Source organism: Culex quinquefasciatus, chromosome 3 (genome assembly GCF_015732765.1).
Source record: "Culex quinquefasciatus strain JHB chromosome 3, VPISU_Cqui_1.0_pri_paternal, whole genome shotgun sequence".
NCBI lineage: Eukaryota > Metazoa > Arthropoda > Insecta > Diptera > Culicidae > Culex > Culex quinquefasciatus.
This window is the reverse complement of record NC_051863.1, coordinates 136,381,208-136,401,619: the sequence shown is the minus strand read 5'-3', so window position 1 is coordinate 136,401,619 and position 20,412 is coordinate 136,381,208. Positions and strand designations below refer to the sequence as shown.

At 39.0% G+C, this 20,412-nt stretch overlaps 1 protein-coding gene across 1 annotated transcript in view; it reads right to left on the bottom strand.

Moving 5' to 3' along the window:
• Positions 1-5,902: 5,902 nt before the first annotated feature.
• Positions 5,903-20,412, bottom strand: part of LOC6052885 (band 7 protein AGAP004871) — a 307,921-nt gene continuing 293,411 nt past the window's right edge. Inside the window, exons 5-8 of the mRNA XM_038262004.1 lie at positions 12,523-12,595; positions 12,373-12,455; positions 11,974-12,233; positions 5,903-6,444 (exon numbers count right to left, since the gene is read on the bottom strand). Coding sequence (XP_038117932.1) covers positions 6,150-6,444; positions 11,974-12,233; positions 12,373-12,455; positions 12,523-12,595 — 711 coding nt within the window. The 3' untranslated portion in view covers positions 5,903-6,149. The remainder of the gene's footprint in view (positions 6,445-11,973; positions 12,234-12,372; positions 12,456-12,522; positions 12,596-20,412) is intronic.

Sequence of the window (20,412 nt, the reverse complement as noted above, 5' to 3'; positions counted from 1 at the left end):
TATTATACTTCTCTCTAAACATTACAGCTGATGTGATTGATCTCTAGATAGTGATTTGTGTGTGTGTGTGTGTTTTGTGATTTCTTGTAACTATTTCATTACCCTTAAAGATGCTCTATAAGTAGATTCTTTTTCAATGTGAATTTCCTTTACCTTTAAAGCTTATATCACCATTAACGAGTTTTCTTTTTGATTTATTGGTCATCATTTGCAGCATCTGTTGCACTCAGTTTCAACGGTTTTTTGTTTGTTTTTAATCTCCTTTGTTTTAAATGCTTTAGTTATCTACTGTTCGTTCCTGCTGTTTCTTGTAGGTTTTGGCTAGCTAGTGATTTCGACACAAAATTTACTTCAACAACTAGTTTGTTATCTTCTTGATTTTTTTTTTCGTCTGGCACAAACTTGCATCTTTTTTTGTTCCGGGGGTGGTTGGTACTACTGCCTTACTTGACAACCAATGACCAATATGTTGTTAGAAAAAATGTTAAACACAAGAAAATTAAATCGTGCTTTTCAAGCGTTGCACCCTTAACTAAACACTCGCAGTGCTGTGCACCTTAACTCATTAGAAACATTTTAAACCCAAAAAAACATCATCATTCCAATGCTCACTCGCTAAACTGACAAACCATAAACGTTAATCGTTCTTGGAAACGACTTACGTTTTCCTCACCCACGGGAGAGATGATCTTAATTATGCCAATTAGGCACAAAATAAAAGGAAAATAAAACAGAACGAAAGCGAATCTTCACGTTTTGCTAGCCCTGCGCATATTAATTGCAGAATTTGCCGGCTTCCAAGCGACGGATAACCGGATAGCCGGTAGGCTAAAAATATACTTTATAAAATGTTAAAAAGACGTGCCTGAAACAATCGTTACCCAGGAGGAGATGAATAGGATCTGGAAAGCTGTTGAGGGGGGAGTTGGAGAAGTTTCCCCGAAAGCTTTTTGGTCGAAACATAATAATTGCGAAGTTGATAAAATACCGGAATATTGATTTTTCATCACAATTTTCTCCATTCAGACATAATAATTCCACAATCTCACCAGTGACAGAAGTCTTGGCCGGGTTGCCAAGTCTTCAATATAAAACGAAGTTGACTTTATAGCTGTCGGCCACCATTGCTAGTACCAACCACTAGTGTCTTCCTTTTTATCTACAAGGACTTCACCGCCCTGGGCTCCTAAGTGTATGAAAGTATGGCACGGAGCGACGGCGCCGAATACCCATATTTACACAAAGAATTTTAGAGCGCCCGCCGCGGGATTCGAACCAGCGACCTCTGGATTGGAGTCCGATTGATCTACACGGGCGGGACAAGTCTTCAATATACAAATTTTTAAAATGTTTTTTAAAGTAATGTAATGATGATCACAAATGTGGTTCTTCTGGTCATTGCCACTAATATCGAGGTTAGGTTTGGAAAAAATATGTTTGCTTTAGTGACGATATTTCATGACAAGGTTGCCAGATCATCATATTTATTAAATAACGAAGAATATCTCATCTTTCAACGAAGCACTGAAAATCGGTAGTTTTTTATCAACTTCACGTCATTTAGGCTAAATAATTATGAAAACTTCACTTTAGAGCTGATAAATTCAGACAGGGTTGCCAAATTATTTGATTTGTTAAATGTTGGAAATCATTGTAAAAAGACTATGAACGAGTAAAAAATTAAAAAATAAGGTGAAAAAGATCATTGAATATTGATAAATTTCTTACTTTTGTTTGAATAGATTTTTAGCACGAGTTTTTTGGTACTTTACTAAACATATCGAATTTCGATAATTGAAAAAAACATGCTTATATATTGTTTAAGTTGAACTTATGAAGCAGTTATAGTGACCTGATTTTGGAATATAATCTGCAATTTAAACATAAGTATCTTAAACATAAAGATTTAACTTGTATTTTTGGCTAAATTTATTTACTTTGAAATGGCTGATCTTCAAAATATCCAATTCCATGGCTGAGTCAGATGAATTTATGCATATTTATCACTTATGATTTTTGATATGATCCCTATGACCAAAGAAGCCATTTTGTGTAATTGGTGTCTTCGGCAAAGTTGTAGGAGGCATTGACGATGACTGTTAGGAAAAATAGATTTTTAGCCAATTTTTAAATGATTTATTTTTTACAAAAGTTCAACTTATCAAAATCGGTATTTTTGATAATTTAAATTATTCGTATGCTTTAAAAAATAGAAATCATACTGAAATAATTTGCTATTCAATATTACGCCCTTTTAAAATGATAGTCTAGATTAGAAAAAAAAATTCGAGAAGATCAGAAATTCTATAAATGTTTAATTTTTTCATTGAAAATTAGACCATAATTTGCTAAGGTTAGCATTAGGGTTTGGGTAAGTTTTTGAAAATTTCGATTTTCCTGTTTGTTTTCCTTTTTCCGCTGTGTCTTAGGAACCAAAGGTACAATTTTCAATGTTTTTTAGACGAAACTTAAGAAAAATTTCTAAAATTTTCGAAAAATAATGTCAGAAACGGTAACTTATGAGCACATTAAAAAAATCAATTTGGATTTGTGGGAATTAAATATATGTAAAAAATATATTCAAAAATCACCAAAAATCCGTGTTCGTATCTTTTTTTCAAAAGTCCTCATAAATACCTTCAACTTTACCGAATGCACCAAATTGATAAGAAATTTTTTTCAAATAAATTTACTATGGACAGCCAAAATATGTATGAGACTTGTATGAAGAAACTAAGTATGCAAAATAACGTCATAGTAAATATCCCCAACAAATTTGAGCCAGATAAAAAAAATACAAGTAAAATCAATTTACGGAACTCGAGAAGTCGTCAGCTGTGTGCTATCTTGTGACATAGACCATTTTGGTCGAAAATGAGTTAATGATGACGTTTTGCTATACTTAACAAACACTACAAGATGCTTTAACCCGATTTTGGAAACTCGCTTCCGTTTCCCGGATATCGCAATGCACACTTGTGACGTAGACCAATTTATCATCAAAATGATCGTGCACACTTGTGACACGTCATACATGTTGTTGGAAAATGTGAAAAAAAATCTTGTTTTTCACAAATTTATGTTGATACAAACTTTCTGAAGGCAATGCAATTTTTTGTTTTTGAAAATATACTGATTAAGTCGGTTAAACTATTGATTTAAGTCTATTTTAGCTTGTATGGGAATTCTGTGCACACTTGTGACACGTAGTACAATTTTACTTTCGAAACACACTTGTGACATGTGCTTTTCATATTTTTGATTACATAATTTACTGTATCTTTTAACTGGTGTAACCAAATCTGTTGAAACTTGGAGCGTTTTTTAAGTGATAGTATACGAACCGATTGCTTCAAAAGGTTTGGCTCTACCATTCATAGTTTTGAAAATATTTATCATCAAACTTTAAAAATCAATTTTCTTGAAAAGTACTAAATGATCGTTGTCACAAGATAGCACACAGCTGACGAAGTCTTGATTTCGTGAAAAAAAAACACAACCATTCTTTCATGTCTTATTAACACCTTAACTCCCAAGCTCGATAAAAAGGGGGAATTTGTATGGAAAATTCGCCTTTTTCTTGAGCTTGGGAGTTTTTTTTGAACATTTTTATGAGAATAATATCCGGATCATAGTAATAGAAAAGGTTACAAATTTTAACCTTTTTTCCAATAATTCTTGAGACTAGTAGGAAAGGTAATTTAAAATATATTGCAAAAAGTAACAAAGTAAACGTTTCAAAAAATTAGAGAACATTTGTTCTGGCTACACAAAAAAATGAATTTTAGAAGGCTGAAAATTTTGTTGGTTCAATACTTCCTCTTTTTTGAGTTATTTTACCTAAAAAATGTGAACCTGATGAAAATTCATCTGAAACTTATAAATAATCACCAGTTCCTGATCATCAATATATTACTATAATTTTACTATAACATTCAAATACAGTGAGTTAACTTAAAACACAAAAATAATGCAAACCTAAAACCTTTTAAAAATCTTGCTCAAAATCCATAAGAACAATCCTTTGCAAATTAAAGAATCATATTTTTGCATTTATTTCGGAAAATGAGATTACAAAAGTTAAAACTGTATTAAGATCGACCAAATAAATTTCGCCAAAATGACCTTCTCCCCATCCCCCTTAATTGGTGGGTCTTATGGCAATAAGGACAAGGGACAACATTAGGGACATCGACTGGCCCGGGGAGGTAAAAACAGTCCTCCGGCGTTCGAGAACAGGACTCGGCTCGTTATCTCGGCTTTTCGGATATCTCTTTTTTTGCTTTGCTCTGCTCCCCTAGAAAACCGTCGACAACCAGCCGACCGGGGGCCAGGCAAATTGAAGTTTAATAATTAATTCCAATTTTCAGTTTCGATGTTGGGGAAGGGCAGCAGCGAGGGGGGATTTAATAAACGTATATTTTTGGTTCATGATTCCTGGGCTTGATTGAGGTTGTGAAATTAACATGTGCTGAACGTATATGAGCATAATAAATTTGATTAGATTATGTTTTGAAAAACAGAATTTTTTAACAAGCGAGTGAACACTGGAATTTGACATTTTTGTCCAATTATTTTCCTTAAAATGAAATTTTCATAAACATCGAAAGCTCATCAACTTCAAATGGGGAAAACTTTCCCCCCAAAACCAACACTCTCAAAAACTCAAGAAGAAAACTAGTGTCGATTAAAGAAAAACCCTCACAAACTGCAGTTTACCAAATTAATTGCAAAACTCTTTCTTGTTTCACGCGCACGCCTCAAGCGGTCGCCTTTCTTAGGAAAAAAAAAAGAAAATCAGTTGAAAAAGCATTGACAAAAGCTGGCGGCGACCGCGGCGCGCAACGAGACGATAACGACCTGAAACCATTATTTATAATTGAAAGAGCTTTTCAGAGCGAGCTTTGCGCGCCGCTTTCGCGTAGTTTTGCTTGGTTCGGGGCCTTTTTTGCTCGGCTTCTTCCTTCTGTCAACGATTCTGCTCGGGCTTTAATGATACACCAAGAGATTTTGTGTTTTTTGTGAGATGTCCTTTTTGTTAATTTTCTTTTGAGCAACTCTCTACAAAATTTGGCAATTATTTTCAATTTAAATAATTTTTTCAATTTATGTAAAATTCAAATTGAATTTCTTCTTTAAAACACCAATAAAATTTAAAAAAAATATTACAAGAAAAAAATGGTTATTACATAAATATAATTTTGATTTTTTTTATAAAACAAAAAGAAAACATCTTAAGTCTTAAGATCAACCAAATATCTTGCAAAAGCATTACAACATTTTTTGGTAAAAATGCTAAGTACAGTCAACTCTCTGGTTGTCGATATCGAAGAGACCATTGAGAAATAGAAGTACCAGCTTATAGAAACGCTGCATAATAAAGACTCGATGGACATGATATTGACAAAAGGAAAGTGTTTTTGGATCTAAGGAAACCCAAGGAACCATCGAGGAAGGGGTTCTTCGAGCTAGGGAGGATATCAAGAAAAGATAAGCTTCAAAGTACGAAGTTTTAAATACCGAAGATCGACAACCAGAGAGGTGACTGAGTCCAGATTAATGGACAAACTTATAAGATGATGATATTTGCGTTCATAAATAAATAAATAATTTCAATCAGATTATAAATTTCGCAGAGAATTGCTCACGATGTTTTATTTGTTGGTTTCCTACATGATATCCCACCAAGGGAATGCTTATGCTTAGCCGTACACTACACACAAATATTTATAAAATTGTTAGTCTCTTAGCTACAGTTATTCCTTTCAATAGAAAAAGTTTCACGAGAAAATGAACAAATTGATAAAAACGTACCGTATATTCTCGAGAGCAAAGGAAAAACTGCTTTTCGTCGTCGTCTTCTTTTCTCCGATCTCGTCGTCTTCGTCCTAGGTCTATTGCATTTTCCTCGCCGCCGTCGTCGTCGTCATCATTTTCCTTCCTTTGCCTCCGTAGGTTATTAGCAGTTTTCGCCGCTTTCGCTGCTGGCCAAAACCAGCTCCTGCCGCCGCTGCTGCCGCCGACGCCGCCGCCGCCTCCGCCGCAGGGTCAAATCCCGGCGAAAAGAAAGACGGGGGCGTTCTTCGCTGGGACGGCTTCGACGGTGGTGGTGGCGGCTGAGGCGCCGGTGACGTGGACGTCCCCCCGACTTACGAGTGGGACGCCGCGTACGTTTCCTTCGATTTCATAAAGTAGGTCAGAATGTCGATTGGCAGCGGGAACACGATGGTGGAGTTCTTCTCCGCCGAGATGGTGTTCAGGGTCTGGAGGTAACGCAGCTGTAGGGCCGCCGGCGAGTCGCCGATTACCTCCGACGCCTCCCGGAGGGCCCGGGACGCTTTCTGCTCACCCTCGGCGGCGATCACCTTCGCGCGGGCCTCACGGGCGGCTTCCGCCTCGGCGGCCATGGCACGCTGCAGCTGGACGGGCAGGCGGACGTCCTTGCTGGAAATTCGGAAGAGGGAATGGTTGATATTTAATAACATGCTTTTAACGTTGAATTTTACCATGATGATATGAATATGCTGCTGCAATAAATTATAAAAGCTTTTTCTCAAACAGAATGATCAAAAACTACAGTGCTCCGATTCGCCTCGAAGTGACAAGATACCTATGTGATCGTGCTATCTTGTCTCATTCCGCTTTTTGAGTATACTCTTTCTAACTCTTGAAGAATGTTTGGAGATAATTTAATCCTACCGCGGTCCATACTCCAATGCTTTAGCTATCCTGAAGAGCTCTTGTACAACTCCTGTAATTTTCTGTTACTCTGATTACTTGTTATACAGTCGACTCTCTGGCTGTCGATCTTCTCGATATCAATAATACTCCATCTATCGATGGATTCTTCAGTCCCTTCAATCTGCATACTTCAATTATCTTCATTCCTCGATATTTTCCCTTGCTTGAAGGATCTCTTCCTCGACGGTCCTTTGGATTCTATTTGCTTTAAAAATCTCTTCCGGTTGTCAATAATTTCATTTTTTCATGGCTTGCATAGACATTTTTCTTGGCGAAACGAAGCTTTGAAGGGTGTTTGACATTAGTTTGTTTTTGTTTGATGGACGTTGCCATGATTCTCTCCCATAGCTGGGTATCAAGAAATAAATATTTTCAATCGAGTCTTCATTTTGCATCGTTCTGTAAACTGATGATTCTCTTCCTCAACGGTCCCTTGGATATTGACAACCAGAGAGTCGACTGTATATCCTACGAGCCTTACCCGACAAACTTCGTTCTGTCTTTTTTTTTTGTTTGTTGACGTATAGCTTGTTTGCTTATTCAGCCTCCTGTGATCAAAATTTGATTTTACGTAACTTTTCCCATACAATCTACAGATTTTCCGGAATCGGTTCCAGAGTGGCCAAACTTGTAACTTTTTGACGTAAGAACCTTCCTTGGGCTTATACAAACCCAACGCAACAAAGAGCACCTCGATCCGACGCTCCGTATTGAACTGATTCGCGTTCGAACAAAATCGTCGAAATTTTTTATATATATAGATTGGGACCATCCATAAACCACGTGGACACTTTTAAGGCCCCCCCGGTAAGCAAATTTTTTTTTGTATGGACAATTGTCCACGAGGGGGAGGGAGGGGGTTCGAGATTTCCAAAAAAAGTGTCCACGTTGTTTATGGATGGTCCCATTAGTGTTTAGCAGAAGCTTAATTTGTAATGTAAATAACTTCTAGGTGATTATCGCCCTTTTCATAATTTATCTTCAAAGCTATGATGTAAAATGAATTCAATTTTGTGCCACCTAGTTCAAAGCTCATATAATTTCGACCTGTGTTCATTTGACAGCTCATGTGCTGAACTTGAACAAATTAATGATTTACGAATTGAAAATTTTCTTAATGAATGATAATACAACTAATGATAAGACTTTTTCTAGGAAATATGATCAAAATTTAAAATGAAAAAAAAAAATGCCTAAGGAAGGCAAAAAAGATCACTGTTCATGGAAAAAGTAACTTTTGATTCAGCATTATTTTTTTCATAATAAAAGTTTTTTTTTGCAATTCCGTCGTGAAACTACTTACTTTTCCTGTCAGTCTTGAACGACGAAATAGCCTACTTTTCTGTACCAAAAATAACAGAATCGAATAGCAACACTTTTCAAAATAAATGCTGAAAAGTTCTACTTTTCAGCACTGAAATGGGTGCTGAAAAGTTGAACTTTTCAGCACTTTATCGAAAAGTAACACTTTTCAACATTTTTTTGATTTAAACGATTTATTGACAAAATACATGAAAATTTGACTTAAAATTTCACTCAATGGGTGTTTTTCGGAATTGCAAAAAATGTTGTATGGAACTCGTTGCAAAACTTGATTATTTAAGCACTCGTCGTATTTATCCAACTCGGTGAACCTTGTTGGATAAATGTACGACTCGTGCTGAAAAAATCCTCTTTTTGCAACTTGTTGCATAAACTACTATTTTTGCATTCCTTACGAAACTCATCTTTATAAAATGGCAACACTGTCAAATGAATTTTGACCGGCATTTATTGTAGCACAAAAGATGACGGTTTAAATAGATTATTATAGAAAAATCGAAAAATCATTAGAAAAACTGCACTTGGCCGAAAATGTATTACCGCAGTGCACTGCCCATGTTCTTATAACTGTCCCATATGCAAAAACAACGAGCTGAGAAAAACTCATTTGAAATTTGTACCATACATAAGGCTACGGGTTAAGTTTTCGCGAAAAACCTGGATTTCCTCCTGATTTCTAGAACAAAGTACTGGATGTTTTAGGTTTTCTGAAACAGTACATGATTTTGAACCAACTGCATCAATAACTCAAAAGCGATGAAAATAAATATGGGACATTCATGCGATCAGAGACAGGCAGTTTTCTGGAATTTAGCCAAAAGACCTGATTTTTTTTGTGTTTTTGTGTTCATTCTTGTCCATATTTGAATAAAAAAAACATATATTCGAAAGCTGAGAAAATTCAATTAAATTTGCTTTATCGGAAATTGTTGATCCGACCTTTGATTGCTGAGATGCAAAGAAAGAAAATTTTGTTAAGTTCAACCTTAATTACCTAACATTTTCAATCGATGATGTATTGCAAATATGCAAATAATATGCAAACCATTGACACTTTGGCCCCAATGAAATGTAAGTCATGATTTCAATAATCATTATAAAATCATATGTTTAAAAAAATTTAACACCAGTTTCACTATTTAACATTGTAAATCGGATCAATGGTTTCCAAGATATCATCGATTGCAAATTGAGGGTCAATTAAGTAGAACTTGAATGAACTAATTTTAGATCATTTTCATTCTATCCCAAAAAAGCAAATTGTGTATAATTTTCTCAGCTTTTCAAATAAAGTTGTACAAGGATGGACACTATTTTTAATATGCAAAATTCAGTTGTGTTGAATAATTCAAACTTATATTGGCTTCAACTGAAAAATGTTGATTTTTAAAATACAGTGGACTCTCTCGATGTCGATATTGAAGGGACCGTCGAGAGAGGGAGTTATCAAATTATAGAACGGAAAATCAAAGCAATCTTCTTGAAGGGACTGAACATTTTATTGACAGCTGGAGCAATATTGATATCGAGAAGATCGACAGCCAGAGAGTCCACTGTATTTTTAACACGAATTTTTTTCGACATAAAAGTCAATTTTACATCTAAAATGATTTTTGGAGTTTTTTTTTGTGCTAATTTGATGAGATTAGATTTTTTTATAGATTTTTATTAAAATAGGAACAGACAAAAACAATTAGCACACCAATGCCTATTGTATATCTAAAATCTTCTGCCCTTAATCAGATTTTCCTTAGTTCATGGTAGCGTCTGAAAAATAGTTTTTTTTAAATTGTTTTTATATGAAACATCAAATTCTTAAAAAATCTAAAAAAATAACATTGACTGGATGCCATTTTATTTGATGCATTTTCTAACATTATTAAATACACTCTTAAGCTATTTTAGTAATGTTTTATAAAGAAATAATTAAAGAAATATATTTAGAAAAGACTTATTGAATTAAACATTTAAAATTGTGGTTCATTTAAAATTTTAAGCACAGCAAAAACACAAAATAAAATCCACTTTGAATTTCTCTTAAGCTATCTTAATACTGCAGTCCTTGTTTAGATTTAAGGTTAGATTAAATAATATTGAGTTAATTTTTTTTAAATTTAGCTTGAAAACCATATCAAATATAATGAAACCATGAGCTTTATAGTTTTACTTACAATTTTGGTGGATTTTCTTGAAAAAAAATCATCGGTAGGTTTGCAAATGTCAAGTAAGGTAGCGTTCTTTTATTACGTAACGCAGTTTGTGGAGAGGGGGGTTGGAGGCCGTGTAACGCTCCATATTTTTTTTTAATTTGTATGGAAATTTTGTTACGAGGGAGGAGGGGGTCTAAAACTCCGATTTTTGCGTTACGTAATAAAAGAACGCTCTCTAAGTGAAAAGTTTGGTGGGGATAGACAATTCTTCGCTAAATGTCAGACAGAAATGCCATTGAATTTGTGTGATTTAATGTTTCCATTAAAAAAAAAACGAAATTGTAAGTATAACAATACGGCTATGGGTTTTATGACTGTTTCAAAAATATCCCGGGATTCTGAAAAAAATCCGATTCCTGGGAGATTCCAAACCTGGGAAAATTTGACAACCTAGAAGAAACTTGTTATGGAAACTGACGTACTTGGTAAAATTAGAACAACTAATCGCTCAGCAGAAATATATGCCGAGTCTCGGCAAATTATAAGTCATTGGCCGAATGCTCGGTAAAAATAAACAGTTAATTTATATAAGTCCGGAAAATGTAAAAAAAATACAATTTATTTATAACAAAAAAAATTAATAAAGTTTTTCCATTTTTGGAATAAAATCTCATGTACTCAAAAATAAAAAGGGGTGTGTAAAAAAGAGTATTGGAATTCATCAAGTTTTACAAAAATGCAAGCAATTTAAAGATTTTAGATATTTTTTTTTACCTCAAACTTCAATGTCTGATTTACCCAACTTCCCTTCACCGTAGAGGGCTTATATTTGATATAACGTCGCTTCTGTGCTATCTTGTGACATGTCCTATCTTTTGACAGCAGACGTGTCACAAGATAGCACACAAGCGACGATAAGTTTATTCCATGCTTAGACAAACAAACGCTGAAAGTTTCATCCAAATATGAGCAACTCAAATCAGAATGTGACACACTAAAAAAAAAACTAGCTCTTATTCTCTAAATTCTTATATGTAATTTCCAATGCTATTTTTTCTATTTTAAACAATGAAATTATTGCTGTTCTTGTTTTTTTTAATCATAAAATTAAAAGAAACTCGATAAAATAGTTATCACAATAAAATAACCATTAGCGTACCCAGAATATGGGACTTTTTTCAAAACCTAGATCCACAAGCTGAATGTTGTTCCTTGAGCTATTTTAGGACTCTGGGTCAAATATGAGCAAAATTGGTCAACATTTACTCATTGATACTCGAAGGCGCGCTGCTTCCATCTAAATATTCTCAAAAGTATTGGAAATTTAATGTTTTACAACTTTTTTAAACACGTCAAAGCTGTAAAACTCGACCCTGAAAAGTTATTAGCGATTTAAAAATGTAATTTTTGTATGAAACACATTTTTTTCACAGACTTTAGTCTCGCGTATCAATGGGTTAATCTTAACCAATTTTGCTCAAAATTTACACAGATTATTAAAATAACCCAATAAATCGTTTTTCGCTTGTGAAGCAGGGGGTCATTTTTTTCTGGGCTATTATAGTACCCATTCATTCATATTTGTTATATAATTATAAGCCCTGAATCATTGTCGTAAATTTGTAGACGTGATTTTATCATTTGTCGCAATAAAAATTATGGTGAAAGAAATGCATAGCTCAAAAGGCATGAAGCAATAAATATTTTTGTTTAGCATATGGAAAATGAATGACTGCTCAAGTATCCAGTAAACACTCACATTTCAACCCGCTCCACCTTGATGCCCCACGCCTCGGTGGCCTCGTCCAGCGACAGCTGCATGCTGCCAGAGATGGTCATCCGCTCACTGAGGATTTCGTGCAGGTGGCGCGTTCCCATCGTGTTCCGGAGCGTGGTCTGGGCCAGCAGCCGGGTCGAGTGGTGGGCATTTTCGACGTTCGCAATCGAGACGGTCGCGTTCGAAACCCGGTAGTACACGACGGCGTCCACCGACACCGTCACGCTGTCCTTGGTGAGTACCTGTTTCGCGGGGGGGTTGTTGGCGGGAAGACGGCGAAGGGGGTGGGGAAGGATTGAAAGAAATTTAAAAGAAAAACACACGCGTTTGAAGCGACTTTGAAGCGGGGGAAAACTTGCGCAAGAGCCTGGGAAAACTTACTTCCTGCGGTGGGACGTCATAAGTTCTGGTACGCAGATCGACACGTGCGTAGGCATCAATGCAGGGCAGGATGAAGAATATACCTGCGTGGGGTGGAAGAGAATAAAGAGAGTTAAATCAGGTCAGGGAGCTTTTACGATGAGTTCCTACCGGGGCCTTTGGCACCGCCCTGCATCAAACGACCGAGACGGAATATAACGGCGCGCTCGTACTCCTGGACGACCTGGAAATTGTTAATAAAGAAAAAAGGGAAAATGGTTTGATTACTCTTGCGTAACTTCGGTACAATGAACGGGATTCTATTAAACACTTGAATCTAGAAGTAGTTGCTAGTTTTACCTCCAAACGGCAGTTCAACCCGACCCTCCGTTTAATTTGTGGGCAGTAAAAGCATAACTCTGGAGCAATTCTTCACGAAGTCAACATGTGAAAAAAAATTCACTGCTGGTTATGGCAAATTAAGCATTTAGAATTTCAACTAAAGAATAGAAAATTTCTCAAAATTTCTGGGAGAATCAAAAGATTTAAAAATTTAAAATTGGTAGGAATACTAATCAAATTTTTTTTTAATATTTAAAAAAATCAAATTAATATGTCTTGAAATATCTTAACAACAATTTTCTCTCAAAATCAATATCACCAAATCTGTCACAAATTTAAGCAAGAACACTTTCTCTACATCAAGTATTTCAATGAAAATCTGATCAATTACAAATTTCACATAGAATGCATTCCTCAACACTAACCTAGTTATGTCTAGTCATAAGAGAACAAGCCACGTAGTAAAAGTTTGGCTTGCGTTAGCATGGTCGGTTCCCGGACTTGAGCCTGGTAGAACTGTGAGGACTATTAAAATGGCGCCTGTTTTAATTAAAACATAAAAATTCTTCCCCCGAGAGTTGGCACACACACACACTCGTAAATACAGTACCGAAAGGCAAAGTGGCTGAACAACCATTTTTTTTTTATAAAGGACCAACCGACTCGGGTCCTCTAGTCAGCTTGAACGTCCCTTTTTGGACCGGCTTCTCTCTGGTAGCTGTACTGCCCATGATCGCATAAATGTCCCATATGCATTTTCGTCACTTTTGAGTTATTGATGCAGGTTGGTTCAAAATCGTGTGCTCTTTCAAAAGAGCCTATAACATCCAGTACTTTGTTCTAGGAATCAGGAGGAAATCCAGTTTTTTCGCGAAAACTTAACACGTGGCCTTATGTGTGGGACAAACTTGTTTAGCGTTTTTCTCAGCTTGCTGTTTTTGCATATGGGACATTTATGCGAACATGGGCAGTGTAGAGGTAAGCGCAAATTTACCCGCCAGCTTTTGCTAACAAACTCTAACTCAACGCTACCAAGGACGACGCCTAGGAATGACTTCAAAGGGGCAATATTTTGGGACGTGGGATAGGCACGGCGGATCGTGATTCGCATAGTTGGAGAAGTTCAGGGAAGGTAAAGTTATAGTTATTTTGGTATGAGGTATATTTTTTGGAGTACAAAAGCGTCGTTTTAGTTTAAAAGTTCAAGGATGTCTTTAATCTATTGACATTATATTTTTATTTATAAAATGAACTTCAATTAACTTACATTATCTTCAATTTGTAACAAAAGTAATTCAAAATAATGTTTAATTCGTACTATTGATCCAAAAAAATTCACATTGCTAAAAAAAATAAACTGGGGTTATCATGGCAGAAGCCATGATAACCCCAGTTGGCGAACGACTGGACATGGCGTACCATAGGTACTTCGATTACCACAGGAATAAAATAGACCCACCAAGCGGTCCTTTAGCCTCTTGTCCAGTAACTCCGATACCCTGGCCTCCCCGCGGCGCTAGCCGGGATACTAGTAACCATTGGAGAGATCGGGTAACCAACCCCGGTGGGAACTATGGTAGTATGCTGACAGGGAAGGGGGGCTCCATCCTCTTCGGAGGGTGTAGCTATGCCGTTAGGCCTCGTGAGAAAGGCCCCCGTTACGGTGTCGAGAGAAACCCGGAGCTGGGTCTCGGTAGCTTCAAGGTGGCAGCCCCACCCCGAGACTAGGTATCGCAGCCCCAATCCGGCTGCATATCGAAACCAAAATCATTACGAACAATCAAGAAGGAATAAGGATCCGGAACAAACGGCATAGACCTAGGCACGAAAAGGACACCGATTGGAAACTCGGAACATGGAACTGCAGATCGCTACGTTTCGATGGGTATGAGTACGCTCTGTTGAACGAGCTCAAACCCCGCCGAAAACAAGCTGGGAACCGGCTTCATAGTGTTGGGCAAGATGCGGAGTCGTGTGATAGATTGGGAGCCGATCGACGACCGGATGTGTAGGTTGAGGATTAAAGGCCGTTTCTTCAACTATCACATCTTCAACGTACATTGCCCACACGAGGAATCATCCGATGCCGAGAAGGAAGCGTTCTACGCGAAGCTGGAGCAGAAGTTCGACAGCTGCCCGCAGAGGGACGTCAAGATCGTCATCGGAGATATGAACGCCCGCATAGGAAGGGAGGAGATGTACCAGCCGGTGATCGGGCCGAACAGCCTGCACACCGTCACCAACGACAACGGCCAGCGGTGCATCAACTTCGCAGCCTCCCGCGGTATGGTGGTACGGAGCACATTCTTCCCCCGGAAAGACATCCACAAAGTCACCTGGACATCGCCTAACCAACGAACAAAAACACAAATCGACCACGTCCTCATCGACGGCCGATTCTTCTCGGACATACGGAACATCCGCACGTACCGCGGTGCGGACATCCACTCGGACCACTACCTGGTGGGTGCAAGCATGCACTCAAAACTGTCGACGACGTACCACCGACGACGGACCCGGCTCCCACCGCCGTTCAACACCGAGCGGCTGCAGGACACGGCTGCGGCTCAGCACTACGTGCAGCAGCTGGAAGCGAGCCTGCCAACGGAGGAGGAACTCGGCGCTGCCTCGCTCAACGATGGATGGAGCAGAATTTGCTCGGCCATCGGCAGTGCCGCTGAAGCCGCGCTAGGTAGTACGGTCCGAGTTGGAAAGCAGCGCTGGTTCGACGAGGAGTGCCAGCGGCTACTTGACGAGAAGAAAGCAGCTTATGCGGTGAAGCTGAGAGCTGCAACTGATGAGAACGTGGCCAGATACAAACAAGCGCTGAAACAGCAGAGAACGGTCTTCAAGCTCAAGAAGCGCCAGCTGGAAGATCGCGATCGCGCCGAAATGGAGCAGCAGTTCCGACAGAACGAGACGCGAAAGTTCTACGAGAAGGTTAACCGGTCCCGCAAAGGCTATGCGCCGCAAGCCAACACTTGTCGGGACGCCGAGGGAAACCTTCTTATGGACAAAGGCGAGGTGTTGAACAGGTGGCAGCAGTTCTTCAACGAGCACCTCAACGGCGATGTAGCGCATGGAGACGGCTTTGAAGCCCAACTTGGACCGCCCGCTGCTGACCAACAGTTCCCGGCACCTGACCTGGAGACGGTGAAGAAGGAGATCAGGCAGCTGAAGAACAACAGGGCCGCCGGTAAAGATCGGTTACCCGGTGAGCTCTTCAAATATGGAGGAGAGCAGTTGGCGATGGCGATCCACTTGGTGATTTCTAAGATCTGGAGGGAGGAGAAACTACCAGAAGAATGGATGGATGGTGTCGTGTGTCCCATCTACAAAAAGGGCGATAAGCTGGACTGCGGCAACTACCGCGGCATCACGCTTATCAACGCGGCCTATAAAATCCTCTCCCAGATCCTCTGCCGTCTGCTGACACCGTACGCACGGAGGTTCGTGGGCCCCTATCAAGCGGGGTTTACTGGCGCTCGGGCCACCACGGACCAAATTTTCTCGCTCCGGCAGATCCTTGAGAAATGCCGTGAGTACAACGTGCCCACACATCACATCTTCATCGATTTCAAGGCAGCGTACGATACAGTCGACCGCGAACAGCTATGGCAGATCATGCACGAGAACGGATTTCCGGACAAAAAAACTCGGCTGATCAAGGCTACCTTGGATCGTGTGATGTGTCACGTACGAGTGGCAGGGGAGCTAGCGGACCCCTTCCAATCGCAGCAAGGGTTACGACAAGGTGACGGCTTATCCAATGCGCTGTTTAACATCGGACTTGAGGGAGTTGTGCGAAGAGCGGGTGTAGACACGAGAGGCACGATTTGCAACAGGACAGTCCAACTTGCTTATGCGGACGACATTGACATTATAGCGAGAGACCTAGAGACGGTGAAAAGGGTTTACACCGCCTTAAAGACGCAAGCAAGACGAATTGGATTGGCCATGAATACGACGAAAACAAAGTACATGAAAGGGAGGGGCTCAAAGGACGTTGACCCCCCAAGACTCACCCCTTTAGCTGTGGATGGCGATGTGCTGGAGGAGGTGAGTGAATTCGTGTACTTGGGATCGCTGGTAACGGCCGACAACGACACCAGCTTAGAGATCCGGACTCGTATCCACTCCGCGAATCGCGCTTACTTTGGATTACGGAAAACCTTGACATCTGATCGAGTGCAACGCGCCACGAAGCTGACCCTGTACAAGACACTGATTAGACCGGTTGCCCTCTATGGCTACGAGACCTGGACGCTGCGCCAAGAGGACGAACGAGCCCTTGGAGTTTTCGAACGGAAGGTGCTGCGAACGATCTACGGTGGAGTACGTACAGCTCAGAACGAGTGGCGAAGGCGCATGAACCACGAACTGCACGCGCTGCTGGGAGAACCGACCATCGTCACCCTGGCGAGAATCGGGAGGCTCAGGTGGGCCGGCCATGTCGCGAGGATGGACGAAGACCATCCTGTCAGGATGCTCTTTGACCGCGCGCGACCGGATGGCGGCACAGGCCGAAGAGCAGGAGCACAGCGTGCACGATGGGGAAATCAGATCGAGGCGGACCTAAGAAAGATCTGCAACCTAGGAGACTGGCGAGCTGCAGCCCAGAACCGAGCAACATGGAACAACCTTCTTGATACAGCACGGGCACCGCGTATGGTGTTCTAAGCTGATTGGTATGGTATGGTATGTATCATGGCAGAAGCACTGTACAATAGAAATAATATCTAGTATGAAAGAAAATTGTAAGTAGTCTACATAAGCTTGACGAATAAACAATAAACATATATGACATGGGAGGATATGTATTTATCGAAATTATTCTGAATGCATGATATTTTTTGTCAAAAAATTACAATATGAAGATTTCAAAATAAATCTTGTTAACGATAACCTTATCATTCAACAGCGATAGACGAAGATATATTCAATAATTTATTTATAATTTATAATTTATAATAACATTATTCAGACAAAATCTTTTAAGTATTTGATATCTTTGAATTATTACACATTCATTGAATATGAAGCAAGATTAAAAGTATTTATACTATATAACGCCATGATTCGAAATCCGGACACATAGTAGCATATCATTTTTGTTGTAGCTGGCAAAAAAATCATGTAATAAGTTGGAAATGTAGAAATGTCATGAGGATGTAGTATAAACCGTCAGTTTTTAAAGAATGCATGCAAAATATGTCTTTTCCAACATTTTTGCATCAGAATTTCAAAATTAAAATTACTTGTTTTGCTTCGAATCCCCGACACTGATAAAAGCTGATTGGAAATCCGGACACTTTTGCTTTGAATTCCGGACACTCGATTTTGCTTATGAATCACCCAAATTTGGACTGAAATTTTAGTGAATTGCATTCTTTAGGTCTCAAATTAGCTGTTAACACCAAAACAATAGATATTTTATATAAACATTTGCTAGAATTAAAGGAAACCAAAAACATAAATTGAAATTTTTCAGTGAAATGTTTCGCATTTTTGGTAAACTTATAATTATATTTCATTTCATTTTTTTTTTTGCATTAAATACAGCGTTCAAACAAACTTTAAACGAAAGTTGATGTTAGAACTAATCAAATAACACAGTTTTGACATTCATAATGCGAACTTATATCCTAATAATTGATAAAATAAGTTGAGGTCTCCGGGTTTCGAAGCGTCTGGGAATTCGAATCATGACGTTAGTACTCATAAACATTCCCAAAATATTTTTTTTAAATACCTAAATTTTCTTGAATTCCAATATGAGTTTCGAGCTTATCATGCAACCTGATATTATTGATGTTTGCGTGATTCGAAACTAGGTGAGTGTTATTTTTTATTGAGTATTTTTTTATTTTGAGCAATTCCAGCTCAAATCAGGATTTTTCTGGTACTTTTGTACCCGACCCTCTCCGATTTCAATGAAACTTTTTAGACATGTTATCCTAGGCCTATATAAGCCATTTATGTGTATATGGAGCCAGTTTCACTCGATAATGACATTTGAGAAGGGTGTTAGTTATTTAAATATTTTTGTATTTTGTAAATTAAATATTGCTGTACCTCTAAGCCGTTACATCGTATCCAAAAGTGGTCAAAGACAAACTTGTAGGAAATTAGACGGGATTTTTGAAAAATACACTGAAAGAAAAATACACGACAATTCTATGAGATTTTTTAATTTCTAAGTTTAAAAGTTAAATTTTAAGGTGATGTCACGATTTTTTTTTCGCTCAAAATTTTTGTGAAAATAGCCTAAAATGTGACAAAAAGACTCACGAAAAATGCAGGATGGTATGTCTCTCCTAAAAAAAGGTGCAGTGGTAATCCTACAGGCATAACCATCATGACGAAGAACTTCGGACACAAAAGTAAATGAAATTTTTAGAGTTTTTAATATTTGCGTTTCTTGGCCACAAAATCAACCACAAAATCAATCACGAAATTTCATCAATTTTCTGTTAAACTTTCGGCATTAAACAATTTTCAAGAAATATTTTGCAAACAATAAAATTTATTACAAAGAGTCATTCTGAACCATGTGTTAAAGACACAACACACAAACCCCTTGAGCTTGATACCCATATTGCCCCAACTCTTATGGTTTCGCAAATGTCCCCCTATCGGAACACCCCCGGGGCCTCCGGCCACTCCAGATGGTGGCCACTGGTGACAAAATGTCAAATTTCATGTCCAGTATCAAAATCCCTAAAGTTTGATACCCATATTGCCCCAACTTTTAAAGTTCCGCAAATGTCCCCCTATCGGAACACCCCCGGGGCCTCCGGCCACTCCAGATGGTGGCCACTGCTGACAAAATGTAAAATTTTATGTCCAGTATCAAAATCCTTTAAGTTTGATACCCATATTGCCCCAACTCTTATGGTTCCGCAAATGTCCCCTTATCGGAACATCCCCGGGGCCTCCGGCCACTCCAGGTGGTGGCCACTACTGCCAAAATGTCAAATTTCATGTCCAGTATCAAAATCCCTAAAGTTTGATACCCATATTGCCCCAACTTTTATGGTTTCGCAAATGTCCCCCTATCGGAACACCCCCGGGGCCTCCGGCCACTCCAGATGGCGGGCACTGCTGACAAAATGTCAAATTTCATGTCCAGTATTAAAATCCCTAAAGTTTGATACCCATATTGCCCCAACTCTTATGGTTCCGCAAATGTCCCCCATCGGAACATCCCGAATTTCCTGGCCACTCCAGGTGGTGGCCACTACTGCCGAAATCTCAAATTTTATGTCCAGTATAAAAATCCCTAAAGTTTGATACCCATATTGCCCCAACTTTTAAAGTTCCGCAAATGTCCCCCTATCGGAACACCCCCGGGGCCTCCGGCCACTCCAGATGGTGGCCACTGCTGACAAAATGTCAAATTTCATGTCCAGTATCAAAATCCCTAAAGTTTGATACCCATATTGCCCCAACTCTTATGGTTCCGCAAATGTCCCCTTATCGGAACATCCCCGGCCTCCGGCCACTCCAGGTGGTGGCCACTACTGCCGAAATCTCAAATTTCATGTCCAGTATAAAATCCTCTAAATGTTATCGGATACCCATATTGCCCCAATCCTTTTAAAGTTCCGCAAATGTCCCCCTATCGGAACATCCCCCTTGGGCCTCCGGCCACTCCAGATGGTGGCTACTGCTGACAAAATGTCAAATTTCATGTCCAGTATCAAAATCCTAAAGTTT